The 27929-nt window shown below is 43.3% G+C and overlaps 2 protein-coding genes across 4 annotated transcripts; one reads left to right on the top strand and one right to left on the bottom strand.

Annotated features, from left to right (window-relative positions):
• Positions 1-24: 24 nt before the first annotated feature.
• BET1L (Bet1 golgi vesicular membrane trafficking protein like) lies at positions 25-25586 on the bottom strand. Of its 3 annotated transcripts, XR_014786636.1 has the most exons (9): positions 25532-25586; positions 24655-24746; positions 23844-23900; positions 21862-22643; positions 18989-19097; positions 10573-10624; positions 6468-6559; positions 5669-5766; positions 25-2378 (listed from the first exon to the last, which is right to left on the bottom strand). XR_014786636.1 is itself a non-coding variant. In XM_084827046.1 (4 exons), the coding sequence occupies exons 1-4, from the start codon at positions 25548-25550 to the stop codon at positions 22476-22478; spliced, it is 336 nt and encodes a 111-aa protein (XP_084683172.1). In that variant the 5' UTR covers positions 25551-25586; the 3' UTR covers positions 21082-22475. The 3 variants fall into 3 exon arrangements, 1 of the variants encoding a protein (XP_084683172.1); XR_014786627.1 differs by having other exon boundaries at positions 25-6559; XM_084827046.1 differs by lacking the exons at positions 25-2378; positions 5669-5766; positions 6468-6559; positions 10573-10624; positions 18989-19097 and having other exon boundaries at positions 21082-22643.
• On the top strand, positions 2024-19298 carry CIMAP1A (ciliary microtubule associated protein 1A). Its single transcript, XM_084827433.1, has 6 exons — positions 2024-2132; positions 5520-5717; positions 6420-6521; positions 7991-8112; positions 16669-16806; positions 19209-19298. Exons 1-6 carry the CDS (start codon positions 2024-2026, stop codon positions 19296-19298), a joined length of 759 nt encoding a protein of 252 aa, XP_084683559.1.
• Positions 25587-27929: the final 2343 nt, after the last annotated feature.

The following is a 27929-nucleotide window of genomic DNA, read 5'->3' as shown; positions in this document are numbered from 1 at the left end:
ACAGCCCCACTCCCCAAATCTGCTTCAGTGTGTTGGGGGACCCTCCAGAGCAGACCTGGGGCATGCCCAGGGACCTGCAGAGGAGAGGAGAGGAGAGGAGAGGACAGGGAAGTCCCATTATATGAGCAGATGTCCACTCACACGAGGGTTGGGTCCAACCCATATTATATTATATATTATAATAATATAGATACACACACACAAACCCTCTGACATGTTAAAAGCACATGTGAGTGGGCTGTAGGGCTGCACCAGCTAACCCTGTCGATGTACACAGCAAGCTCCCAAGGGCTGCTGTGAGGAAGCAACCCTATGCACTGCCAGGCTTACGCATGTGAGGGGGAGCCTAATTGGGCCATAATCCCCATCACAAGAAGGAGCCTTATGCACATACATGTGGGCATGCATATGGCACAGCTGTCAAAAACATGGCTGACATGGGGTGTGGCCAAGGTAGCCAGTGCAACCATCAACCCCCTCACTTGCTTTTAGCACATAATGGAGTTTATCTGACCACTGCCACCCCTCTTATTTTCTGGAGTAATGACTGTACATGCATGATTCTTCTATAAGGTGACCATCAAAGCCATACAACTTGGTCTACCTTTTATGGCATTCTCCTAAAAATTCACAAACCTAGCCATCTTTTTCTGTGAGCAATTCTTTATTTCATGCTTTGCTAAACTACATGCAACATTCAATATGTAGCAGGCAGCTGATCCTCAACATTTGCTTACCTTAGTGTAAACATATGGGGGTCTCTGATCCAGATTGGGACCACTGTGCATGGGTAAGGGAGGTTTACACTTTTCTACCCAGCCACGCCCTGCCCCCCCACCCATTGCCCTCTATCACCACCAATATGGGGACTTTAAAAAAGAGGGGGAAACTCCATGGGCGCCAATGGAGTGTGAGTGTTCCCATGAGCACACACACATAGAAAAGACATATTAGAAATGGAGTCCACTCAAGGCTTGGATATAAGCAGTGCTAGAGGGAGGGCTGGTCCCAGACAGGTAGCTTGTGTTTTCCCTCCTCCCTTGACAATTGCTGGATCCCTGTCATAGGCAGGAAATTAAACTAAGGCTACAGTCTTAAGTATGCCCACTTGGAAGCTAAATCCAATAAGATCAACAGCGCTCACTTCAGAAAAAAAATGTTTAGGATGGAAGCGCTAATGTGAAATATCCTGTTATTTCTCTCCCAGAAATTTAACATGTGGCACAAATCTCCACCTTCCCCAAAATGCAATTTCTGTGCTTCCTATCCCTGCCTTTTTTTCTTCTTCTAGTGCTGCCACTAGTTCTGGATATCAAATGTCACAAGGAAAGGAAAAGGGAGTAATGTATGCAAGTGTAATTCTTTCATTCTTAGCACTTCTACCACCAACAGAATCCAGAGAATGAGGCTTTATAGACATTCACACATAACGCTAATTTCATGGTTTATTTAACCCATGGTTAATGCATGGTTTGTTGCCCTAACCTGGGTTTGTCTGGCAGACAATTCTTTGCTTCCCCCCTCTTTTGCCTGTTCCCTCCCTGTATCCCAAATGCCTTTGTGGCGCCGTAGTACTGGCATGTAGATCAGCTGGGTTTTCTTAAAATCAATCTTGCCCACCAGGCCTCTGTAGCCTTGAGAAACAACCCATGAACAACCCATGGTTCTGGGTTCACACATAACAACAACCCATGAGTTAAATAGCCCCGGAGTTCACAGCCGAGCAACAAACCATGGATTCTCTTTCTGGGCTGTTTGTGGTTAGCAACCCATGGTATGTTAGTGTGGCTAGGTTTGCACATCCCAACAACTCATGGGTTAAATAAACCATGGGTAGAGTTGCATGAGAACCAGGGCAATGTCTCACATTCATGTTAATTAGCTAGACACAGATCAGCCCAGTGCCAGCCATTAAAGAATCCAGGTTTTTCACTGAAATAGACAGGAGGACATACCCAGCCTTGCCTTTTAAAGAATCCAGTCTACATTCTTCATTTCTTAGGCTTTGGAATAGGCTCCCATCATGAGTAATGGAGGATGGGTGGGAACATGGAGGCCTCATCGTCCAAGAGGCCCAATCATGGCCCAGTATACCAGCCCCGGGCCCAAGTACTACATACAAGGAGCAACAGGTAAGTAGAAAGAAAGAAAAGTTTCATTCTGATTTTCTTTTTTAAAAAGTTGATTTAATCATGACTTTAAAATATGCAGGAGTCAAATGAATTTGTTTTATATCAACTCTCATAAGCAGGTGAAACATCTTCACCTTCTGAGATGACATCATGCACAAGCTCCATTGAAATGAATGCAAGAGCTCTTGTGAAGCTACTGTTTATTCCAATAGGGCTTGTTCAGAAAGGTTTCCTGGTAGTTTGTGCCTGTAATAAAAAAAATTCTGGTATGTTAGTATAATTTCTCATTTGATGCTGGTATATTGCTAATTTTCATTACGAGTTTTGGAAATGGCACAGATGACTCTATTTCTTTACTGATTAATGTAGAATCCTACAGTTGTAGGGTTTGAAGAGTTTCAAAAGATCATCTTGTCAGAGTCCCACTCCTGGCATTAATTCTGGATACCACAGATTAGCCCATATAATCTCAATCGTAATCAGGGCTGTGTGGATTCTGCAAATCTGCAATCATGCCATGCAAGACCAGAAACAACGAAGGATCTTAAAATGTATCTTCCAGACTAATAAATATATTGTGTGGCATAAGCTTTTATAAGACAGATCCCACTTTGTCAGATGTGTCTGGAAGTACAGAAAATCGTACTGGGTGCAGAATTCACTATCGTGAGACTCTCAAGCCATATGAAATGGGAGAGTTGTGATCAGATTTTCCAACAATTTTTTATTTTCCTAATACAGTGGCCAATTTTGCTTACAGTGTTGTTTCTAAGAGAAGGGGACTTTAAGCCTTCCCCATGTGCCAATTTCTTGAGACAAATCTCTCCCTGAAGTTGCTGTTAGGGAAGGAGGGGGAGGACAGGTATTCACCTAAATCAAAATCAGCCCCAGCTGTAGACTGAGTTCAATATGTGCTACAGGTGGCAATTGATCGGATTATTTAGTAATGATGCCTCCTGTTAGAAAGGCAATGAGCAGAGAAGAACAAAAGGCAACACAGAATGAGCATTTACCAGCCCCACCAGTCCTACAACAATAAAAGAAGACTACACCTTTCTTCAGTGAAAGAAAAAAAACAGTTTTACTCACAAGTATTCTTGCATATACAAGGCAGGTACAGCGTACAGTTTCAAAAGAGTATGTTCAGTCCATTTTGTGTTCCATTATGCCAGCAGGAGTGAGAGAGCAAATGCATGTACTCCCAGCAATGGAAGCAATGGAGGAGGTCCGGGGTGGGGGGGAAGGGGGGAGCAAAAAGAAGAAATAGCAGGAAACCTAACTGTAGGCTATAGAGATCCTGAGGCTAGCTGTGGTCAAATTCCCATGAAGTAACTGCAATTCTACCCCCTTCCAATAACTTGCAGACAAGGTTGCAATATTCCAAACAGCTATAAGTAAAAGTTAGGCTGGTCTGTCATACAACCAGACCCATTTCCAGCTCCATTAAAGGGTGTGGAAATAATCTGTCATAGACTGGCAATGCCCTGTTTAATAACTGGAAGGGAAAACAGGCAAAATTGTGTGACCCACTCTTTTTGCCTTTCTGTTGCCTTTTTTTGCTGCCAACAGGTGGAAATCTTTTTCTCTGTCTGCCTTCACCAAAGCAGCCTTAAAATTCTCTGGGTCTCAAGTATCTAATTTCAGGGCTTCTCTACACAAGCAATTTATTGCACATTTGTGATTGGCCACTCATGGAAGTTTGCAGGTCCTTTACACAACATCGTCAACCTCCAGGACATCTCCCTCACTTTTCCCTGGTTATCCCACTTTCAAAAAGATCAGATATAAGTTGTAATAAACCGTAACTGCACAATGTCGGCAGTGCGTAAAGCTGGCATAGCGCTATAATTTAGCCACTAGATGGTGCTGTTTCATCGACCATACAGAGTATTGCCGTTAGGGATGGACAAAAGTCACTTACCTAGTCCCGCAGCTTGCTTTGCGGTGGGGGGAGGCTCTCCATCCCTCCCCCCAAAATTCTGGGTGGGGGGGAGGCGCCCCGTCCCTCCCCGCAGAAATTCTGGCCGGGGGGGAGCGCCCCGCCTCTCCAGCCACGAAAGTTCTTCTCCTGCTGGGACGCAAATGGCAGCGGCCATAGCCACCGCCGTTTGCGTCCCTGGCCTGCAGTCAGCCATGATAGGCTACGTAAATCTTTACATAACCTATCATGGCTGACTTTGGGGGGGGGGGAAGCGCATACGCAAATGGCGGCGCCCATGGGCGCCGCCATTTGCATTCCTTATTTTGGCCCGGGTAGTCTACGTAAATATTTACGTAGACTACCCAGGCCAAAATAAGGAACGCATGGGCGCCGCCATTTGCGTATGCACTTTTTTTTTTTTCTTCAAAGTCAGCCGTGGTAGGCTACATAAAGATTTACGTAGTCTATCATGGTGTTTTTTGAAAATCTAGCCATGATAGGCTACGTAAATCTTTACGTAGCCTATCGCGTTTGTTGTGTGTGTGTGTGTGTTTTTTACTGGGAAATGGCAGCGGTGGCAGCCGGTCGGAAGACCGGCCACCGCCGCCACCGAACCGCCACTGGGAGCCGCCGCCGCCAGGGACAATCGTTGAAGGTAAGTCCCCCCCCATCCCGGGGGGGGCGGGGGGCGGACCGTTTCTCCACCAATTTCGGGGGGCCGAATGTTTTGGCATTCGGCCTCCCGGAGATTCATGGAGAAATTCTCCGACATCCCTAATGCCGTTGCCGAGAAAGTAAGTTTTCAATTCCACTGAAAATCCAGTCTAGCCATAGAACAGGGAGAGCATTGGATTGTTGCTTGCTTCACCATGGGGCCAGCTTTGATGTACACTGACACTGCTGCATGTCCATCTTCTGCTGCCTTCTGTTTTTGAGAATTAGAGCCAATCTACAATGCAAAATTAGGCGATAGACTTTTTAAGTTGTTTCCCAAGGTTAAAAGAGGAAAAAAAACCATGCACATAGTAAACTAGTGCATCAAAGGCAAGGTTTAACATCTCCCTCATGTTTATATGATGCAGGAAGTTCCACGACCCAGTAAGTCTTAAGTGGTGAGATCCAGAATTCTCCCACATCAATTTGCAGAATATATAGTAGATCAACTCTAAAGTGAAGCGAAGAATGAAAAGGTCATTGCTCCATTATTTGAAACTTGACAACATAATCCACAGCAGCCTTACAGAACTCAGTGGCAGTGCACATGTTTTGCATGTAGAAGGTGGCCCCGGGTTTAATCCTCATGATTTGGGTTAAAGGACCTCTGGTAGAAGGGATGGAGAAGTATTTTTTGTTTGAGATCTTGGAGAACTGCAGCCAGTCTGAATAGAAGATGCCCTGGGATGTACTCAGTATGTCAGCTCCTTATTCCTAAATTATTTGCATGAAACAGGCCTGTGTTTTTCCAGGTTATGTATCTCACATCCCAACCAAAAGGAAAGCCCCTGCCTACAGTATGTGTGGCTCAAAACCTCCAATCAGCAAAGACTGCCCTCCAGGTCCTTACAATGTACCAGGCTCTATGACTCATAGGGGAAGGAAATCTGCTCCTGCTTACACAATGGCTGGTCGACCCAGAGTGAGAGTGGAGATCACCCCAGGTCCTGGTGAGTAATACTCTTCCATCCAAGGTATATGTTAACTAGATCTGCTCACCTAAGACAGAGAGAGAGTTTTAGTGTGTGAATGCAAAAACATCTTGTCAGATAAAGAGACGGAACTGATTCTGTCTTATTTAGTTTTATCTTGTAGGATTATTTTTAGTCAACAAGGATGTTTTCTCAAAGGGTGCATCTGGAAGTTTGTTAAAAGTGGTCTCAACTCATACCCCTGCATCTGGTATATTTAGCACACTTGGCTTAAAAATATGCAGGAAGTATTCTCAAAAACCAATGGATCACTCATTGATCACAGCAGAAGACTTCTACACACACCCAGTTCCCTGCCAGGTAATACATACATAGGGCCTTTTTCTCCCATTATTATACACACACCTTGCTACACATAGTGCACTCTTTTCCCTCTACATTACGTCTGCTGACCCCATCAAGATATTCTTCCAACCCCACTCCCATTTGCAATCAAAATAATTTATGCAAAATGTCCATTTATCCCACAGTCTAGTTTACATACCTTAGACAAAATTTGGTGAGAGTCCCCCACTCTGCTGGCCTGCTCATAGAATTTAGATTTTTTTAAAGTACAGAATTCTGGGCAGCTGCTCAAAGATTTTAGGACATAACAGTCATTTGGTGGGATGAAAAGTGGCTTTTCATTTAATTGCAACCATTGCCTTCCCTTTTGCTCAGCCTCTTACTCACCGGAGAAGGCTCGAAAAATGATCTATAAAACTGCACCTGTGCACTCCATGTCGTTCAGGACTCGCAGTGCCAAAGTAGACAGCACACCAGGTAAGATGCATCCCTTGATGTTGTTTTGGGCTTTGCTGCTGTTTGAAGGAATGAGTAGGGACGTTAGAGAATTCCACCACCCACCTCCGCCACCCCACGAAGTTGCCCCGGAACGGATCCTACCTGCCACTGGCCGGGTCCGATCCATCCGCTGCCATCCTGCAGAAGAAAATGGAGTTCAGCGTAGCAGACGCCTTTTACGTCCCTTCTCTTTGCCATGATAAATCTTTACGTAGCCTATCACGGCAAAGAGCAGGGATGCAAATAGTGTTCACTACACCATTTGCATCCCTGCTCTTTGCCGTAATAGGCTACGTAAATATTTATGAAGCCTATCCCAGCAAAGAACAGGGACGCAAATGGCGTACGCTACGCTGGACGCCATTTGTATCCCAGCGGCTGGAAGTCTGCCAGCGGCCAGAGCCAGCCGGCAGCTCCTTGGACTCGCCATGGAGTGGAGCCAGCCGGCGGGGATTCTGAGGGGGAGGGACGGATCGCCTCCCCCCCCCCCGCAGACTCCAGGTAAGGGGGTTTCATACATCCCTAGGAAACAGGCACCAGTCCTGTTAAGCTCATCTGGTGCCCACACTGCTATCTTTTTAATGCCAGACTAAGACATTCCTGTTTTAAAACTTTAAAAAAATAACATTTAAATTTTTTTTCCAAGTCCTTTAAAATGTTTCAGTATTTTTGAGTTTTATTATCATAGTCCCTGCAGTGTGATACTGTATTTTACGATATATTAGCACATCTATTTGTTTTATATTGTTGATATTATTGTGACTTTATTTGTAGTTTTATCATTGTTGTAAAAGGCCTAGAGAAATTTATTATATAAGGAGTTTCATCAATTAAATGAATAAATTAAAATATTAAGGAATTCATACCAATGAAATCCAACAGAGTGGCATGCATATCCAACAGAGTGGCACGCATTTCAATTTTATGCACATTTACATGGAAGCAAGACCAACTGAGTACAGCAGGACTTACTTGCAAATAAGTGACCATAGGATTGTGAGGTTACAATTCCTCCATTTGGGAAGGTATTAGGTATTATGTATGGCATTAAGGCCATAGCCATCTGCAGTACTATATCACCAATTGCAAGTTATGGACAGGAGTGGGGCTAGCCTTGCAACTACAGGACAGCCTTAGTAGGAAATAGATTTTTTTTAAAAAAATGCCGGAATTTGGGCACTACAGAGAACGAGCACATGGTCTCCACCTGCCCCTGTCCCGCTCCATTAAGGAACCATTTTGAAACGAGAGCACATTCAAAAGCAATTTGTGTGATATATTTGGGTGGTTTGATGTTCCAAGAAAAATAGTCAAACGCTCCCTAGTCTTACGAAGCCCTTTGGCAAACCCAGCATAACACTTCAGATCCCAAGCATTATCCGTCTCCTCTCCTGGCTCTGTTGAAAGTCTCTAGCACCCTTCACATTGCCTGTATTTTCCTCTTTCAGGTCCTAATGCTTACATGATCCCTGGGGTGCTTGGACCACACACAGTGGCCACTTCTGCCAGCCCTTGTTATTCCATGACAGGGAAGAGTAAACTTGGGTGTTTTGATGAAGACCTTCATAAGGTAGGATATTGGCTCATTTCATGTCCTATTTCTCTGTTAGTTACCAATAGTAAAAGTATGCCTGTTCTGGTCACATTTTGGGCTAATTAGTTTGAATATTCATCATTTAATATTTTGAACCAATGCATATTGCAGTTTGCTAGTTTAGTTCACACTTAATATCATGTCTTGTCCAATTATGTGCTGAAATAATATCTTCAAGAACAGGTATCAACATGACTTAATGCATGTTCCAGTCATGAAAAGGAGGTTAAATTTCTCAGTGACCCAAACGATTGTGCCCTAGAACAGTTGGTCATGGAACTGACCAGGGGGGAAGCGACCTTGGATTTAATCCTAAGTGGTGTCACCCAGGACCTAGTATGAGATGTAAATGTTGCTGAACCAATTGGAAACAGTGACCACAGTGCTATCAGGTTTAATATATATTTAAGCGGAAAATTGTCCAGGAAGTCCAATGCAGTCACATTTGACTTCAAAAGAGGAAACTTCTCTGAAATGAGGGAACTGGTGAAAAAGAAGCTAAAAGGGGGAGTTGAGAGGATTAAATCCCTTCAAAGTGCTTGGAGATTTCTCCAAACCACAATAATAGAAGCCCAGCTAAAATGTATACCACAGGTCAGGAAAGGTAGCACCAAGTCCAAGAGGTCACCAGCATGGTTAATGAGCAGTGTCAAGGGAGCTATTAGAGAAAAGAGAGCTTCTTTCAGAAAATGGAAGTCTTGCCCAAGTGAGGAAAACAAAAGGGAGCACAAGCTTGCACAAAGGCAATGCAAGGAGACAATAAGAGATGCAAAAAAGCATTTTGAAGAGCATATCACTAACAATATCAAGGCCAACAATAAAGAATTCTTTAAATATATCAGAAGCAGAAAACCAGCTAGGGATGCAGTTGGTCCACTGGATGACAATGGAGTTAAAGGAGTACTGAAGGAGGTCAAGGAGACTGCAGAGAAGCTGCATGAATTCTTTTCATCCATCTTCACTGCAGAAGATATAGGAGAGATACCTGTGCCTGAACTGATGTTTTCAGGAAGAAAGAAAGTCTGAGGAACTGAGGCCAATAGTGGTGATGGAAGATGACGTTCTCAACCTTATTGATAAATTGAAAGCAAATAAATTACCGGGCCCAGATGGTGTCTGTCCTAGAGTTCTCAAAGAACTCAAACCTGAAACTGCTAATCTCCTAACCAAAATATGCAACATGTCCCTAAGATCAGCATCAATACCAGAGGACTGGAAGATGGCCAAAGTAACACCAATTTTCAAAAAGGGATCCAGGAAATTACAGGCTGGTTAGCTTAATGTCTGCTCTGGGTAAATTAGTTGAAAGCATTATTAAAAATAAAATTTGTAAGCATATAAGGACAAGCCTTGCTGAAAAAGAATCCACAAAGGTAAGTCCTGTCCCACTAATCTTTTAGAATTCTTTGAGCGTGTCAATAAACATGTAGACAGGAGTGATCTGGTAGACGTTGTTTACTTGGACTTCCAAAAGGCTTTTGACAAAGTCCATCACCAAAGACTCCTGAGAAAACTTAGCAATGAGGGAATAAGAGGACAGGTCCTCTTATGCATCAGTAACTGGTTAAAGAACAGAAAGCAGAGAGTAGGAATAAATGGTAAATTCTCCCAATGGAGGGAAGTAAATCGTGGGGGCCCACAGGGATCTGTATTTAGGACCAATGCTTTTCAACCTGTGCATAAATGATCTGGAATTAAGAGTGAGCAGTGAAGTGGCCAAGTTTGTGGATGACACCAAATTATTTCAGGTGGTTAAAACAAAAAGGGATTGTGAAGAGCTCCAAAAGGATCTCTCCAAGCTGGGAGAATGGGCATCCAAATGGCAAATGCAGTTCAATGTAAGCAAGTGTAAAGTGATGCACATTGGGGGGAAACATTCCCAACTTCAAATATAACCTGATGGGATCAGGGCACCACACTTTAAGAAGGATGCAGACAAACTGAAGAGGGTTCAGAGGAGGGCAACGAAGGTGCTCAGGGGACTGGAAACAAAGCCCTATGAGGAGAGACTGAAAGAACTGGGCGTGTTTAGCCTTGAGAAGAGAAGACTTGAGGGGAGATATAATAGTGCTGTTCAAGTACTTGAAAGCTTGTCATAGAGTGTAAGGCCAGGATCTCTTCTCGATCATCCCAGAATGCAAGATATGGAATAATGGGCTCAAGTTACAGGAAGCCAGATTCCGGCTGAACATCAGGAAAAACGTCCTGACTGTTAGAGCAATATGACAATGGAACATTTACCTAGGGAGGGAGTGGGCTCTTGAATGCCACTGGAGGCATTCAAGACAAGGCTGGACAGCCACTTGTCAGGGATGCTTTGATTTGGATTCCTGTACTGAGCAGGGAGTTGGACTTGATGGTCTTATAGGCCCCTTCAACCCGACTATTCTATGATTCTATGGATCTGAGCTAGCAGTGACCAACCAAGAAAAATACCTTGGGGTTGTGGTGGACAGCTTGATAAAAATGTCAACCCAGTGTGCGGCCGCTGTAAAAAAAAAAGGCAAATTCCATATTAGGCATAATTAGAAAAGGACTTGAGAATAAAACTGCCAATATCATACTGCCCTTATACAAATCAACTACACTTGGACAGGTGTGGTGTACACTACTGGCCACCACACCTAAAAGGTATTTTAGAGCTGAAAAAGTGCAGAAAAGGGCAACTAAAATGATCAAGGGGCTGGAGCATCTCGCCTATGAGAGAAGGTTATAACTGCTGGGCTTATTTAGCTTGGAAAAAAGGAAGGTAAGGGGAGACATGATAGTTGTTGTTGTTCAGTCGTTAAGTCGTGTCCGACTCTTCGTGACCCCATGGACCATAGCAAGCCAGGCCTTCCTGTCCTGCACTCTCTCCCGGAGTGTGGTCAACTCCATATTCATTGCATCGGTGATGCTATCTAGCCATCTCATCCTCTGTCGTCCCCTTCTCCTTTTGCCTTCAGTCTTTCCCAGCATCAGGGTCTTTTCCAGTGACTTTTCTCTTCGCATTAGGTGGCCAAAATATTTGAGCTTCAGCTTCAGTATCTGTCCTTCCAATGAGCAGTCAGGGTTGATTTCCTTTAGGATGGACTGATTTGACCTCCTTGCAGTCCAGGGGACTTGTAAGAATCTTCTCCAGCACCACAGTTCGAAGGCATCGATTCTTCGGCGCTCAGCCTTCCTTATAGTCCAGCTCTCACAGCCATACGTTGCTACTGGGAAAACCATAGCTTTGATTAGACGAACCTTTGTCGGCATGGTGATGTCTCTGCTTCTTACTATGCTGTCTAGGTTTGCCATAGCTTTCCTCCCAAGGAGCAAGCGTCTTTTAATTTCATGGCTACAGTCACCATCTGCGGTGATCTTGGAGCCCAAGAAAATAAAATCTGTCACTGCTTCCATTTCTTCCCCTTCTATATGCCAGGAAGTGATGGGGCCAGATGCCATGATCTTAGTTTTTTTAATGTTGAGTTTCAACCCAGCTTTTGCACTCTCCACTTTCACCCTCCACAAGAGGCTCTTTAGATCCTCTTCGCTTTCTGCCATTAGGGTGGTATCGTCTGCGTATCTGAGGTTGTTGATAATTCTCCCGGCAATCTTAATTCCGACCTCTGATTCATCCAACCCGGCATTTCTCATAATGTACTCTGCATATAAATTAAATAAACAGGGTGACAATATACAGCCTTGTCGTACTCCTTTCCCAATTTTGAACCAATCGGTTGTTCTATGTCTGGGTCTTACTGTTGCTTCTTGACCCTCGTACAGGTTTCTCAGGAGACAGGTAAGGTGGTCTGGTACTCCCATCTCTTTAAGAATTTGCCACAGTTTATTGTGATCCACACAATCAAAGGCTTTAGCGTAGTCAATGAAGCAGAAATAGACGTTTTTCTGGAATTCTCGTGCTTTCTCCATGAAGCAGCGAATGTTGGCGATTTGATCTCTAGTTCCTCTGCCTCTTCGAAACCCAGCTTGTACTTCTGGTAGTTCTCGGTTCACATACTGCTGAAGCCTAGCTTGTAGGATTTTGAGCGTAACCTTGCTGGCATGTGAAATGAGCGCAATTGTACGGTAGTTTGAACACTCTTTGGCATTGCCCTTCTTTGGAACTGGAATGTAAACTGACCTTTTCCAGTCTTGTGGCCATTGATGAGTGTTCCAAATTTGTTGGCATATTGAGTGCAGCACTTTAACAGCATCATCTTTTAGGATCTTAAATAGCTCAGCTGGAATACTGTCATCTCCGCTAGCTTTGTTGTTAGTAATGCTTCCTAAGGCCCACTTGACTTCACTCTCTAGGGTGTCAGGCTCAAGTTCAGTGACCGCACTATCAAGGCTATCAGGGAATTAAGATCTTTCCTGTATAGTTCTTCTGTGTATTCTTTCCACCTCTTCTTAATCTCATCTGCTTCTGTTAGGTCCCTGCTTTCTTTGCCCTTTATCATGCCCATCTTTGCACAAAACATTCCCTTGAGATCTCCGATTTTCTTGAAGAGATCTCTAGTCTTTCCCATTCTATTGTTTTCCTCCATTTCTTTGCATTGTTCATTTAAGAAGGCCTTCTTATCTCTCCTTGCTATTCTCTGGAACTCTGCATTCAGTTGGGTATATCTTCCCCTTTCTCCCTTGCTTTTCGCTTCCCTTCTTTCCTCAGCTACTTGTAAAGCCTCATCAGACAGCCACTTGGCTTTCTTGCAGTTCTTTTTCTTTGGGATGGATTTCGTTGCTGCCTCCTCAACAATGTGACGGACCTCCGTCCATAGTTCCTCAGGCACTCTGTCTATCAGGTCTAATCCCTGAAATCTATTCCTCACCTCCACTGTATATTCATAAGGGATATGATTTAGGTCATACCTGAATGGTTTAGTGGTTTTCCCTATGTTCTTCAATTTAAGCCGACATTTTGCAATAAGAAGCTCATGATCTGAGCCACAGTCAGCTCCAGGTCTTGTTTTTACTGACTGTATAGAGCTTCTCCATCTTTGGCTGCAAAGGACATAATCAATCTGATTTTGATGTTGACCATCTGGTGATGTCCATGTGTAGAGTCGCCTCTTGTGCTGTTGGAAAAGAGTGTTTCCTATGATCAACTTGTTCTCTTGGCAAAACCCTATTAGCCTTTGTCCTGCTTCATTTTGTACACCAAGGCCATGCTTGCCTGTTATTCCAGTTATTTCTTGACTTCCTACTTTGGCATGCCAATCCCCTATGATGAAAAAGACATCTTTGTTTGGTGTTAGTTCTAGAAGGTGTTGTAGGTCTTCATAGAACCAATCAACCTCAGCTTCTTCGGCCTCAGTGGTTGGGGCATAGACTTGAATTACTGTGATGCTGAATGGTTTGCCTTGGATTCATACTGAGATCATTCTATCATTTTTGAGATTGTAGCCCAGTACTGCTTTTCCCACCCTTTTGTTGGCTATGAGTGCTACTCCATTTCTTCTAAGGGATTCTTGCCCACAGCAGTAGATATAATGATCACCTGAATTAAATTCTCCCATGCTTGTCCATTTTCATTCGCTGATTCCCAAGATGTCGATGTTCAATCTTGCCATCTCATGTTTGACCACCTCCAGCTTACCTTGATTCATTGATCTTACATTCCAGGTTCCTAAACAATATAGTTCTCTACAGCATCGGATTTTCTTTTCACCACCAGACACATCCACAGCTGAGCATCCTTTCAGCTTTGGCCCAGCCGCTTCACTCTTTCTGGTGCTACTTGGAAATTCCCTCTGCTCTTCCCCAGTAGTATATTGGACACCTTCCGACCTGAGGGGCTCATCTTCCGGCGTCATATCTTTTAGCCTTGTCATACATTCCATGGGGTTTTATTGGCAAGAATACTGGAGTGGGTTGCCATTTCCTTCTCCAGTGGACCACATTTTGTCAGAACTCTCTGCCGTGACCTGTCCGTCTTGGGTGGCCCTGCATGGCATAGCTTATGGCTTCACTGAGTTATGCAAGCCCCTTTGCCACAACAAGGCAGTGATCCATGAAGGGGGACATGATAGAGGTCTACAAAATTATGCATGGTGTGGACAGTGTGGATAGGGAGACAGTTTTTCCCCTCTCTCAAAATACTAGAACCCGGGGTCATCCTATGAAGCTGATTGGTGGGAGATTCAGGACAGATAAAAGGAAGTACTTCTTCACACAGTGCATAGTTAAACTATGGAATTCACTACCACAGGATGTAGTGATGGCCACCAATTGGTGGCTTTAAAAGAGGGTTAGACAAATTCCTGGAGGAAAAGGCTATCAGTGGTTACTTGTCTTGATGCCTATGTGCTACCTCCAGTACCAGAGGCGGTGACCCTGTGTACACCACTTGCTGTGGAACACAGGTGGGAGGGTGCTGTTGTGCTCATGCCCTGCTTTTTGACAGCTGCATCAACAAGCTGGTTGACAGTTGGATGGCCACTGTGTGAACACATAACTGGACTAGATGGACCCTTGGTCTGATCCAGCATGGCTCTTCTTATGTTCTTGTGTTTCCATAACCTTTGAGACAATCTATGGGTTGGTTCACACATGGATGTTAGACACTTGAGGAATGCAACATCAATGGATGACTTCTATGGGTGAGAAGGCCATCACAAGTCAAAACACAAACAGAACTTTCATAAAACCTCACCTCAGACACAATGCTTTTTATCAATGGAGTCAGTTCACATGCTGAGCTGTAAGGCGTCAAACATTCGGTAATCAAGTGACAAGAAATTAAATGATGTACATGTATCTGTGAAACCAGCTCTGAACCTGCATTAATTTGCAGACTGGCAAAATACCAAACCACAAGAAAATGCAGAGAAAAATCTACTGCCATCATTTATAATAACGCCAGAGCTCTGAAACTCAATAGTAAGAAAATGATGACATGTGTTACACAATTAATTTCTGTTAGATACAAATAGAGATTTACAGGCTGTGCCTTTCAACAGATGCACAATGATCACCCAGATCGTTTTTGTAGAGATTGTTTTGCCATTAGCCTTGATTTTAAGAGAAACTGTACACCAAAGTATAGTACACCAAATATTCAGAAGAATATCACATTGTTTTCAAGGGTAAACTACATATTCTGATGGTAGGTAAAAATAACATTATGCCTGTCTTTCTGTAAGAAAAATTTACAGCTTTGGGAAGGGATCTTAGTTTGTCTGTAAGATGCTTTATTGCTTACCATTATTATAATTTATGACTGTTAAAATGTATTTTAAAAGCATTCAAAATGTATTAACCATTATCCAAAATGTATTAACTCACAGGCTTCCAATCTAATGTACAAGACATATATAGGAAGGGAGAGGGAGCAACAGGGAAAAGTATGGTTTAGTAAGAGATTGGCCCAGCAATCCTATACTCACATTATAGTATGGCTGGAGATAACACCAGCACTATGCCCAAGGAACATCTGCCATATCCAATACATCTGCTGTATCCAATACATTTACTCCTTCCAGGAGGGAGGAGAAAAACGCACAAACAGAAAAAAAATTAAAAGGTGTAAAAATGCCAGATACCCCCAGTCTTCCTAAAAACTCCATCAGCACCCACCAATCAGGGACTGTACCAGTAATGATGTCCACATGCTATCCACACACAAAGGAACCATTGAAATCACTCACAATGACATGCTCCTAGTACATGACATCCGAGCTCCACCACGTTATCAACCCTAGTATCACAGCCAGGAATGACCTCACTGTTGCAAGTCAACCCCACTACAGGCCGGGGCTGGGATCCCCTTAAGCCCCCCCCCCCCCAGCAATCATATACTCACTTTCCTAGGAGTAAACCCCATTGGACTCAGTAGGACGTGCATCTGAGTATACATGTATAGATTTGTGCTGTTAGAAGCCTACACAGAGCAACAGAAAATCCTGGAAATCTAACAGTACTAATGCAGAGCAATGTTATATTCAATCTTCACACAAGAGGAATCATGAATTCCATCAAAACATTATTTGGAGTGGGGAATATTAAAAAAAAACACACAACAACCATGAAGAACAAGGGGGGCAGGGGAGCAGATGCACCAACACAGTAAGTTTTAAGAATATCACATTGGATATTTCCTGGCATTGCTGCCCTTATCATAACATCAAATACTTCTCATAACTTTTCAGGAAAAGGGTCCCCATGTTCTAGAATGTTTTCCTTCATCTTGGAAACAATTGGTGAACGCTCTGTGGAGAGTAGCAGCGCATTGTGCCAGAACAGTCTGCCGGCATAACTGAAGTGTAGGATTGTCCCACAATCCTATACGTATTTACCAAAGAGTAAGCTGCGCTGAACTCATTGGGACTTATTTCTGAGTAGACACACATAGAATTGCACAAATCAGAATGAACCAGAACCTGGAGGGATCTGAAAGTGAGAAGAAGCTTAAACAAAGAGAGAAAAATACAGGGTTGCTAGTGGACAAAACGTTGTATGATGTGTTTCAGTGCAACTTTGTGAGCTGCTCAATTTTCCTAGGAAAGTCCAAGATTCAGGCTGTACATTTTTTTCATCCCTGGAAATCCTTTTCCTTTGTTCTTACAGACCCCAGGTCCTGCAGCATATCAGAAGCCAGCTACAGAGATCTACAAAAAGAGAGCACCAAAGTACTCCATGGCTGGCCAAAACATGAATCTACGACGTGACAAAAAACCTGGACCTGCAGACTATGAAGTAGGAAAGGTGCGAAACAGCTTCTTTCCATGTTTGTTTTCAGTAGCTGTTGATTATCTACCCACATGTAACAGACATCACATATTTTCTTGGCAAAAGAGCATGAAGTTTGCTAGGAGAACATGGAGGTTGCGGGGGCGGGGAGGGGCAGAGGGAGAGGAATTGTGTGTTTGTCCAGATGTAACAGGAAGAGAAGTGAGGAGCTGGTAAGAGCTTAGCTACACCCTTCATTTTTATGAATCCAGAGGTAAATACCTTAGAACAGCCTTCACCAACCTGGTACCCTCCAGATGTGTTGGACTTCAACTCCCATAATTCCCAGCCAGCATAGCCAATGGCACCAGATTGAAGTAGTCTGCTGTAGAACTTACCTGCCATGACCCCTGTAATGAACCAAAAGTGTGATTCTCCCCACCCCCTAGATTGGTCCATTTGACACCTAAGCCTGCTTCAGATATCACATTCCTGGTCCAACAAACAAGCAACAAACTTGAGCAGTTTCTTCTCCCCTTGCACTCCAGCTGCAGAAGAGTTTGTCAAGCCACAGTTTGCTGTGACGTCTGAACCACAAAACTGTTATTAGGGTGCTCTCTACAAAACAGGATTGTAAGCCAGGATCAATCCTAATTTAGAGGGAGCACTCAAACCACACTTTTCTGGTGTGGACATCATGGCAAATTATGGTTTAACAAAGGAGGAAGCCTCCTCTGTAGCCAGGTTGATGGACCAGGAATGTGGTAAGATTACCACCAATCACAAGCAGTGATTGAAGACATTCCCTCACAGAAATTAATACTAGTGGTGTCATAATAGTAGTAGCCAGTGCTAACTACATTTGTAGATGGTGTGAGCATCTTTGGTCATAGAAGGTTTGCAACATTGTCACATACACCACTGTAGTGATAATGACTGCTAATAGCTCTTTAAAAGGAAAACTGCCTCTGAGAGGGGGTCCAATTCACACAGCCCTGTGAGTTTGCATTTCATTAGTTCTTGTGTTCCCCTCACCTACTTTTTAAATGTATGGGAATGTACAAAGCAATTTAGGGGTACAGTAAATTGCTGAACAGGAAAACCGCATGAAATCTTTTGTGCAAGTGTGTGCTTCTCAATATTGGTCATGTTACTGTGCTGCCATTACAAGAATCAACTGAGGTGCTATTTACTTATGAAATTGTTCAGACCAGCAGAAAGTGTTAAAATTACTGAGGTAGATTACTTCATATTTCACATTGTTATTTCACACAGGATGAAGTAATAAATCTACCTTAGCTAAGGTAGTAAAGGCACGTTTCTTATAAAACTAGTGGTGAATTAGAGAAAAAAAGAGTGATACTTGTTGCTCAAGGCTCATTGCATTGCCTTCTACTCCGAGTAAAGCAATTAAGGGATTTATGTGGGATTTTAATGTCAGCTGTTTTATTGTAACACTTTAACCTGTTTAAACTTGTTTAAAACTTTGTATGGTTTTTATATATGTTTTTGTTTTGTAGTTTTTGTGAACTGCCCAGAGAGCTTTGGCTACTGGACAGTATAGACATGAAATTAATGAAATGAAATGGAGCCCATAATTATAGACATCACAACATCCGTCCTGAACACATGGAAGTGTAACACATGAAAGCACATAACATCTGAACTTGCTATCCCAAGACACCTCCTGTTGCGGAGCTATGTTGTTGTTGTTAACTGATTTCCGTCTTGGAATCGGTATTCCTTTCCTTCTAGATTCTAGAATTCATGGGGGTGGGCCAGAAAAGAGATAATCCATGGGTGGGTGGGTGGGGTGGCAGAAAAGAGGCTCCCAGGGGGAAAAGGTAAATGTGCCCCTGGGCATGAAAAGGTTGCCTACCCCTGCTCTAGAATAACCTGAAAATGGGTTTCAAAGGAACTCACTGGAACATTCTTAGCCAACAAGATGCCTTGAATCCTGAGGAAAGTTAGTAGTGTTCATACAGGCCCTCAAAAAATGTAAATCACCCATTACCGCACAAGTGAATATTCCTTTGTAGCGAGAGGATATTGGGAAACCTCACATCACGCAAAGTGGCAGGGACTTAAGGAGGGACCACAATTTTAGTGCAAAAACAAAAAGGTTCACATTTGTCTGTGAAGAGAAGGCATCTACCTTCAGGGATTAAAGTTCTGGTTATCTACCCAGTTCTGGTTATCTACCAGGTTATCTACCCACCTGTTCCAGCAGGATTTCATGAAACATTGCTCCAGCTGAGTTCCCCAGTTACAAACCATCTGTACTTAATTCCACTTATTCTTCATTCAGAAAAGCAGCAGGAAACAGCCTGTTTTATCAAATAGAAAGTAGAGATTCAAGAACAAAAGTAATTAAGAATCTGTTAATTAATGGAAGACTAGTCTGCTTCACCTTACGTATTTCCTCCTCCTCCTTCTAGGTGTCATTGATCAAGTCTTGTGCTCCAGTAGTCACTTTTGGAATAAGACACTCTGATTATACAGCACCTCTGATTGTGGATGTCTGCTGAACTTGTTCTCTGCACTGAAAACAAATTGATTTTTCTACTGCTATTTTTATATCATGTTCCTCCACATTTTAAAGCTGCTTATTTGCATAGATTCTAAATTAGCCACCACCAGCTGTTTAACTGTATTTTTACAAATACCAGCACTGAAGGACCATTTCAGATGTTCAGAAACTGATTATTGTTCAAGACTGAAATTGTAATCTCTGATGAAGGAATGTGCCATAGTTCCCTCTTGTGATGGACACACTGCAAACTGACCTACTGCTTTGAGCCCATTGAACGCGCTTCTAAATTCTGACGCTAGTGAATATACATGGTGTCATTCTCCAGAAGTTGAGATTTGATATATTTTATATATATGTGTTTGTGAAAAAAGCTATTGAGGTTTGTAATCCAGAAACCATTTCATGGAACTTGTGTTTTCTTGCAATAACTCACTTAAAAGTACTTTGTATATTCCTTTTATTATCTTCAGCTGAGAAATGTGTTTTAAAAGAAATAAATCAGGAAATCAATGTTTATTTCATGTCTCAGCTATTCAATAAAACCTCAGCCTTGTCTTTAGAAGGCACACTATACAAACTGTAAGGATAAAGCCAAATTGGAAGAACACTTATGTTTTTTCATAGAACTGGTGATAAAGATCCAGAAATAACTATATTGCCTTGCAACTCACTCAGGAGTCAAGACCCCCCATCCCTATCATTCACACAGCAGCTGAAACCACTAACAACAGAGTGACAATGATTGCCACACCCATAGAAACAAAAAGTAAAAACAGTAGAAAAAGAGCTCCACCAGCTTCCTTTCTCAGTATCATTTGTACATTATAATATTTATGTTCATGCTCACAGCAACCTTGTGAGGAAGGCGATTTTACAGATGGGCATCTGAGTCTGCAACAGCTATTTTCCTCAGAAGACCATAGAATGAGTCCATAGTAAAGGTGGAACTTGTATTTTATTGTGAACTGTTTCGGGATTTTAAAAATAATTAAAGAAATAATTAAATGTCTCCAGGACCCAAGTCCTGCTCTCTGTCCACTTGACTACAATTCATATAATGTGCTACATCCAACATTTGTGAGCAGACCTTTTCTCAACTTCTCCTCCATGCTGCGCACCCCTGAAGTCTTCTCAAGAGGGTTCCCCAATCCTCCAGATTGGGTGGGGGTGGGACTACAGAAGGGAAAGGAAATCTGCCCTGTTGGTTTATACCATTGCATCAGCAGGCAGACACAATTGGATTTCACCCAACACACTTCATTTCTCAACATGCTGTAATAAGAATACATCACTTAAGGTATCTTTCAAAAGCATCAACCTCTTTATAGTTATTAACCCAAAGCATCCTAGGCCCAAAATACACAGGATGCGAAAGTCTATGATCAGATCTCCCAATGTCTTCTTTAGAACTTTAAAAGCAGCCAATGGTTCTGCAAATTTGATTGGAACAGCAGCTCTGGTGAGAGGGCATTTAACACTTTCCCTCAATGGAAGCAATTAGCCATATTTGGGGAAAGAGACTAACAGCTTTGGGGGAGAGGATTTTGAGCAGATAGGGAAAGAAAGAATTAAATATCCCCTCCCCTAGTGTTGCTACAGTGATCTATTTTATTTATTTAAAATATTTGTATACTGCCCTTCATTCAAGAGATTCTAGGGCAGTAAACAGCAACAATAACATAAGGGAGCAACTAAAAACAGGCCTTAGTAACATCCTACTATGTTTCTGAATGCATCTTTGGGACAGATATATATACAGAAAATAAGATGAACTGTCAAATGTTTAAAATTTGTTTAATTTTATTTTCAAGTTAAAGAGCAATGTGCAGGTACTATTACTATGGGGAGGGGTATTGGAATAATTGACAAAGCAAAGGCAAGATTCAACCAAGGTAGAATATACACTGAAGTCAGGGTCTGGCTGCTAAAGGTAACGATCAGCAGTGTACCAACTGCCAAAACACAGAATGGATTGACACTGGCAGCTTAATGTTAGAATGCAAGTCAAGATGTGAAAAGCTTAGGCTGTAACCCTAAACACACTTGCTTGGAAGTAAGTCCCACTGAACTCAATGCAAGTTACTTCTGAGTAAATGTGCCTAGAATTGCACTGTTAATTATATAGAGCAGCTTAGTTCCAGTTATGCTGTTAATATCTTGTTGGCACTCCAGGTGTCAAAATCTAGGAATAAACATTAAAACTGAGGAGTGCTGGAGAAAAAGTTTTATGATTCCAGAGAGAAGGGGATAGTCATTAAGTAGTGAGTTACAGGAGACTTACTGAGCAATCCTATATATGTCTGCTAAGACATAAGCCTTACTGAGTTCAATGACACTTATTCCCAAAACAGTCTGCATAGGACTGTAGTTCTATCTAGAATCAGTGAATCAATAAAGAACTAAGCAGGAAGGCTGACTTGGACAAACCTTAAAACTGAAGGTATATTAACTTGTTATAAGGTTTGATATAATCAGTGACAAATATAAATAAGCTATCCACGAAACTGACAAAATAGGGAAGGAAAAAAACAGAAGTCTGTGTGAATTCTCACTCTTACTTCTTTTCGGAGTATTCTAAGCACACCTCTGTTCTAGCAAGCAAGTCCTTGAGAGTAAGAAGCCAAGAGGATTGTTGGTGAACTTATCAGTGCTGGTGTTTCCAGAAGTAGAGATAAAATTAAGCAATTACACTTGAAAGAAACTGTCCATAGGAGAGCTAGATTAGTTATCAGGAGATGCATGTGTCCTAGTATCCTTCAGACAATACTTTTTTGGGGGTCTAACTTGGGCACTGGAACATCTCTTCTATGAAATGTCAAGATTTTCTTGCTGAACCACGAAACTGTAAGAGGCAGCACTACCAGCCGGCTAATTCCCTCCAGCCAGCAGACAGAGAAAGGCTCCATTTCAACAAGGTGAACTGTGCTGTATTTAAGCTTTCAGAAGAAGAATGACAGAATAAACAATATCCTTTTTTAAGTAAAGAGATAAGCTCAGAACAATCTAGAGATAATACTGGATTCCACAGTGGAGCCTCTGGATCACTGTGAATATCTGAACAATCCTTCCCAGGAATATACATCTGAAAGTCTTCCAAAGCCTGTTTTTCCTCAGCATCAGGGTTTTTCCCCACACTTTAACAAAGTGTCAGTACAAATCTTGACAATCGCTCTCAAGTTCGTGCTCTTGTCACCAAATAATAGAGGATGAAGAAGACAACGATCAGTCCAGCAGAGACGTAACAAAGAAGTTTGCGATTGTCCCTCCCTGACCGGGTCATAGTGGAGAAACGCTTCACACTTCCCGTCAGAAGGCCCGTCACACTCATGAAATCAGAGTCCTAAGTTAAAGGGAAGGCAAAATAAGATACTTAGAAGACACTGCTTATTGAAACAGATAGCTCCTATATTCTCAAGCAGCAAAGAAAATTAGACTATAAGTCCGGAATTCAAGTTCTTAAATTCCATTTAAGAGGAACTAGACTATTTCAGAGACAGAAATTTCAGACACCCCAAATCCCAATTAATGCTGTTCAATTTGAAGGGCAATTCGTACCAAATGCAAACACATACACACAAATTCCAAAATAAATACATCAGATAGTGTTAAATTTTGAATTGGTTAACAATTTTATAGCAATTTTTAGTATACAAAGTCTGATCATTTAGACTCACAACAACCCAATGCGAGAAAATTACTTGTCAGATGTCCCACTAGTGACCGAACAGAAATTTGAACTTATACCTCCCAGTACAGTACAATGGATAGAGCAAGGATGCAGAAGACACAAGTTGTTACATGCAACAATATCACATACATGTATTTTGCTGTATGCATGTGAGCTGGCAAGCCACGACTGGCTGTGGCTTCCCAGAATGTGCATATACCACAAAATTCCTGTTATTAGAAAACCAAAGGTTGAACCCATCTAAAACAATTTTTGGAATATGCTTTGTTTGAAGTGCATCGATCAACTATAGATAATTAGCTGGTACCCAAAGACTTCTTAAATACTGACAATATAAATTGAAAATGGTCAGCAAAGGTCAATTTCTTAACAACTGATCTTAATGTGCAAAATTACTTTGTAGTATATATGTCATTAGATATTAGCTCACTGAATATCCGGGGTGCATCCAGATGGGGTTCCTAGTGGTACCAATCAAAAACATTGTGTAGCAATTCCATCTTTTCTTTCTTAATGGGTTTCAGGAAAATGTGTGCGCACACATGCACCACCAACAGAAGGCCAACAGGTTCAAGCTTGATCTCTTTTGGTAAAGAGATTCGTGCATTTGCCCCCATGCATTCAGTAGCAAATTAAACTCTCTGGAATAAGGACAGAACCACATATGCCACCAGGACTACAGGATGTGGAATGGATTTTCTCTCCTCATGGCAACCTCTCGTGTGTGTGATGGGTATAATGTACTCACAGAAACCTGTTTCCATATAAATCCATTGTCCTTCCCTGCATGACGCTGCATGTGTCTATTGGGCTTCATCAGTAATTCTTTATGAAGTGCAAATAGTTGCTTACCATGCCATCCAGGTAGTGATTTTGATCCTCAACATCTTTGTCAATGTCCAGTGCAAGCTATTCAAAACACAGATAGAAGCAATTGTTATTTATTTACTTATTATTTCTACTCCACCTTTGACACTTTCTAGTAATATGATCCTTTTGAGGCAGGAGTAATCAAAATTGCAAAGAAAAGCATCACTTGCTCCTTCCCACTTCCCCAATTCTATCATACAGGAAAAAAACAAAACAAAACAGAATGCAAAAAATCATAGAATCATAAAATAGACAGGTTGGAAGGGGCCTATAAGACCATCGAGTCCAATCCCCTGCTCAATGCAGGAATCCAAGTCAAAGCATCCCTGACAGATGGCTGTCCAGCCTCATCTTGAATGCCTCCAGTGTGGGAGAGCCCACCACCTCCCTAGGTAACTGGTTCCATTGTTGTATTGCTCTAACAGTCAGGACATTTTTCCTGATGTTCAGCTGGAAACTGGCTTCCTCTAACTTGAGCCCATTATTCTGTGTTCTGCACAGATGATTGAGAAGAGATGCTGGCCTTCCTCTCTGTGACAACCTCTCAAGTACCTGAAGAGCGCTATCCTGTCTCCCCTCAGTCTTCTCAAGGCTAAACATGCCCAGTCTCTCCTCATAGGGCTTTGTTTCCAGTCCCCTGATCATCTTTGTTGCCCTCCTCTGAACCCTTTGCAGTTTGTCTGCATCCTTCTTAAATCCCAATCCCCAATGCCTTCTGGGGTGCACAATTCATCAGCATAGTAAGATAGCAATGAAAAAGCAAGTAGATTAAGTGAAGAAGTGATGTACAAACCGATTTTAGCCGGGTGACTTTAGTGGCTAGGTTTTCTGTGATGCGCTTGTTTTCCACATCTAACATATCATCCACAGCACTTGCATTCTGACCTGAAAGAAAGATACGGTCCCATCATTAGTGCTTTGTACAGCTAAGAACACACCTAGCTGTTAAAAGAAACGCATACAGACAAGATTTGTAGGTTATTTTGCAGACCTTCCCCAGCTTACTCCCAGCCAGTTCTCACAGCCATAGGGCACAGCAACTTCCCCACTGCACCAGACCAGCCACAAGAAGTGCCGTGAGGGAACAGGAAAGAATCCCACAACCATGTCAAAAACCGAAAGCCACCCTGGGAAAACAGTTCCAGCGCCATGAACAGCACACCCCATCAACATCTCTTAAGGTCTGATGTAATACTGTTTTCTTCACTGTGCCCCAGCCAGGGTCTGTAACTGTAAGGTGAAAAATTGGAGAACTGGGCAACCCAGCATGAGAGAAGGAAGAGAGGGGGAGGGAGCGGTGGTATCCTGGGTAGCTCTCCACCCCCCACTATATCTCTCAGAGCTGCCTGACAGAAATTCCACAGGCAAAGCTGTCCCTCGCCCCGGGCCACCAACTGGCATGTAATGGAAAAGGTGTATCACTTTTTTTTCTTTTTCTTTTTTACCGTCAGGCAGCTATAAAAGTCACAGGAGCCCCGGCAAAGAAAAAAAGAAGCAGTCCTACGCTGAGGGGGGCCGAACACGACCCTCCTCCTCTGCCTCCCTCCTCCCGTCGCTGCCCACCCCATCCAAGAGGGAAATCCTGCCGAGGCAGTAAGACAAGCTGAAGCTAAGGCGCCCGCTCCTCCTGAGGACCAGCCGGATCCCCCCCAGCCTCTTCCCCGCCTCACCTCGGCCCCAGTCCGCCATGGCTGCTTCCTGCCTCCGTGTCCCGCTCCGCCCATCGAGAGGAGGAGGAGAAGCGAGGTCCGTTTCGGTGGCGGCGGGGAAGGCGAGCTCCGCTCTCCTCGGCCCCGCCTCCCCTCCTGGAGAGAAGGAGGGCCCTCGGCCCGCCTGCAGAAGCGGGCGGGCGGCTTCTGCCGAGGAAGCGGAGCGGAGAGGCGCTGCGCAATGGCGCTGCCTGCGAGCCGCCTTCGAAGGGAAGGGGCAACCGCGAGGCGAGCGCCTCGGGCGACTGCGTGGCACACGAGCCCCTTTCTTTCTTTCTTTCTTTCTTTCTTTCTTTCTTTCTTTCTTTCTTTCTTTCTTTCTTTCTTTCTTTCTTTCTTTCTTTCTTTCTTTCTTTCTTTCCCACCCCACCCAGGAGGGAACCCCTGTCGAGGCTACAGGCGAGCCATTTCGCAAGGCCCTTTCATCCCAGCGAGGCTTGCTCAGGACGTCGCCACCGACCCCACGGCTATCGGGGCGGGGCGGTATTTGGGTTTTGCGCCTCAGGCATCAAGCTGGCGTGGACTGTTCTTGTTTGTTACGTAGGTCACCTCTGTCAAGGTAGACAGGCGGTTACGTGCGGTCCTTGCTTGCTACGTAGGTCACCTCTACCTTTGGTTGCCAACTGGCCGGAAAAATAACCGTCCTGGCCTGCTCCTGTGCCTTTAAACTGAGGGCTAAACAGCCGGTATCGCTTTCCATGGTTTTTAGGAGCAGGGAGCTAATATCACCAGCCTAATCGCAGCAGATCAAACCGCTGTTAAAAGGCAAGCTACAGGGGCTTCCAACGTGGGGCAGGTGAAAATAGGAATGCTGTTTAAGCTAGGTGAGCAGGTGCCTCAGAACCAAATGGCCAAATGAATGAGATACTGCTGTAGTGGGAGAGCTTGGTACCCCGTAATACCCTGCCTGTTTCAGGTGGTTAAATATTGGCTTAAAGAACAGATTTTCTTAAAAGTGTAAAAAAAAAAATTTCTTCAGTTCCCCCACTCCATCTCATTGTTTCATGTCTCCCGCCCACCCTCATCTAAATAAACTGGACAGCAATTTTCTTGGATTCAGTACAGTACGTTTTTGTTGGCATTGCCTTCGTATATAGCACCAAGAGAATAGGTATCTGAGGCTGTAGTCCTGTATGCAAGTTGCTTAGATTCCTTTGAAGACGGATTTAGGCTAGAATCTTATGGGCTGAATCCAAGATCTGCCTTCCATGAATGGGAGGGCTTCACTTGATTTTCAGGGATCCTCCTTTCCTTCCACAACCCTCTATGCAGCATTTTCAGGGAACTGGAGGGGCTGCTGCGGGGGGGGGGGGGTTGCTTCTGCCAGCCCAGTTACGCACACCTAAATCTGGATCCAACCTTGAACTGAATCTTCTTAAAAAATACACCCACTTGTCAAGGTGCCAGGGGTTTTTCATCTTGACCAGCAAGTATGTCCGGGGGTCAGGTGACCATGTGTTGTGATGGCTTGCGACCTAATTCCTTGCAGAGCTATGTGTGCCCAATTAATTCATAGGATAACACAGCAGCAAAGGGGTGCACCTGCTCAGTGGGAAGGAAAAGGCAGTCTGCCTGTACTCAGGGACACATTTACTACATTCATTCATTCAGATGGAAACATTCTTTCAGATGGAAACACAGCTGCATTTTATATTTCCAAAACGAGGGACCCAGCATTTCCCCCTTGCTCCTATTCACCCTCGGGGCCGCTACAAGTAACCATTAGATAACCTGCAGACTGACCTGTCCTCCCCCAATTCATCTTGGAACTCTGAATGTGCAGACACTGTAACTTCACCATCAAGTCAGATTTTTTTTCCTCCCCTATTCCACCTCCTGCTTAAAAAAAAAAAAAAAAAATCTTGCTTGACAAACAAAGCTAGAGAGCTCTAATGCTTGCATCATTTTTGTCATCTTTTGGTTGGCATAATAAAGGTATTATACTAATGTGGATTTGGGAATGTATTCATGTGGATGTTGTGTTACTAGAAAAGCAGCCTTGTTGTTCAGTCGTTAAGTCGTGTCCGACTCTTCGTGACCCCATGGACCATAGCACGCCAGGCCTTCCTGTCCTGCGCTCTCTCCCGGAGCGTGCTCAAGTTCATATTTATTGCATCAGTGATGCTATCTAGCCATCTCATCCTCTGCCATCCCCTTCTCCTTTTGCCTTCAGTCTTTCCCAGCATCAGGGTCTTTTCCAGTGACTTTTCTCTTCGCATTAGGTGGCCAAAATATTTGAGCTTCAGCTTCAGTATCTGTCCTTCCAATGAGCACTCAGGGTTGATTTCCTTTAGGATGGATTGATTTGACCTCCTTGCAGTCCAGGGGACTCGTAAGAGTCTTCTCCAGCACCACAGTT

Source organism: Heloderma suspectum, chromosome 1 (genome assembly GCF_057233095.1).
Source record: "Heloderma suspectum isolate Gila_16-S chromosome 1, 16-S_ref, whole genome shotgun sequence".
In the NCBI taxonomy this organism is placed as follows: Eukaryota; Metazoa; Chordata; class Lepidosauria; order Squamata; family Helodermatidae; genus Heloderma; species Heloderma suspectum.
Note: the sequence above shows the minus strand (reverse complement) of the source record. Positions and strands in the feature narration are given on the sequence as shown.

What these genes read in the sequence shown, in the direction of transcription:
- BET1L (XM_084827046.1), bottom strand. An exon ending in AAGTCACCCGGCTAAAATCG is followed by an intron (nt 23,901 to 24,654) that starts GTTTGTACATCA and finishes TGTTTTGAATAG; the next exon opens with CTTGCACTGGACATTGACAA. An exon ending in ATCACTACCTGGATGGCATG is followed by an intron (nt 22,644 to 23,843) that starts GTAAGCAACTAT and finishes CCTTTAACTTAG; the next exon opens with GACTCTGATTTCATGAGTGT.
- CIMAP1A (XM_084827433.1), top strand. Translation starts at nt 2,024, where the DNA reads ATGAGTAATGGAGGATGGGTGGGAACATGGAGGCCTCATCGTCCAAGA. An exon ending in CAAAGTAGACAGCACACCAG is followed by an intron (nt 6,522 to 7,990) that starts GTAAGATGCATC and finishes TTCCTCTTTCAG; the next exon opens with GTCCTAATGCTTACATGATC. An exon ending in CAGACTATGAAGTAGGAAAG is followed by an intron (nt 16,807 to 19,208) that starts GTGCGAAACAGC and finishes TCCTCCTTCTAG; the next exon opens with GTGTCATTGATCAAGTCTTG.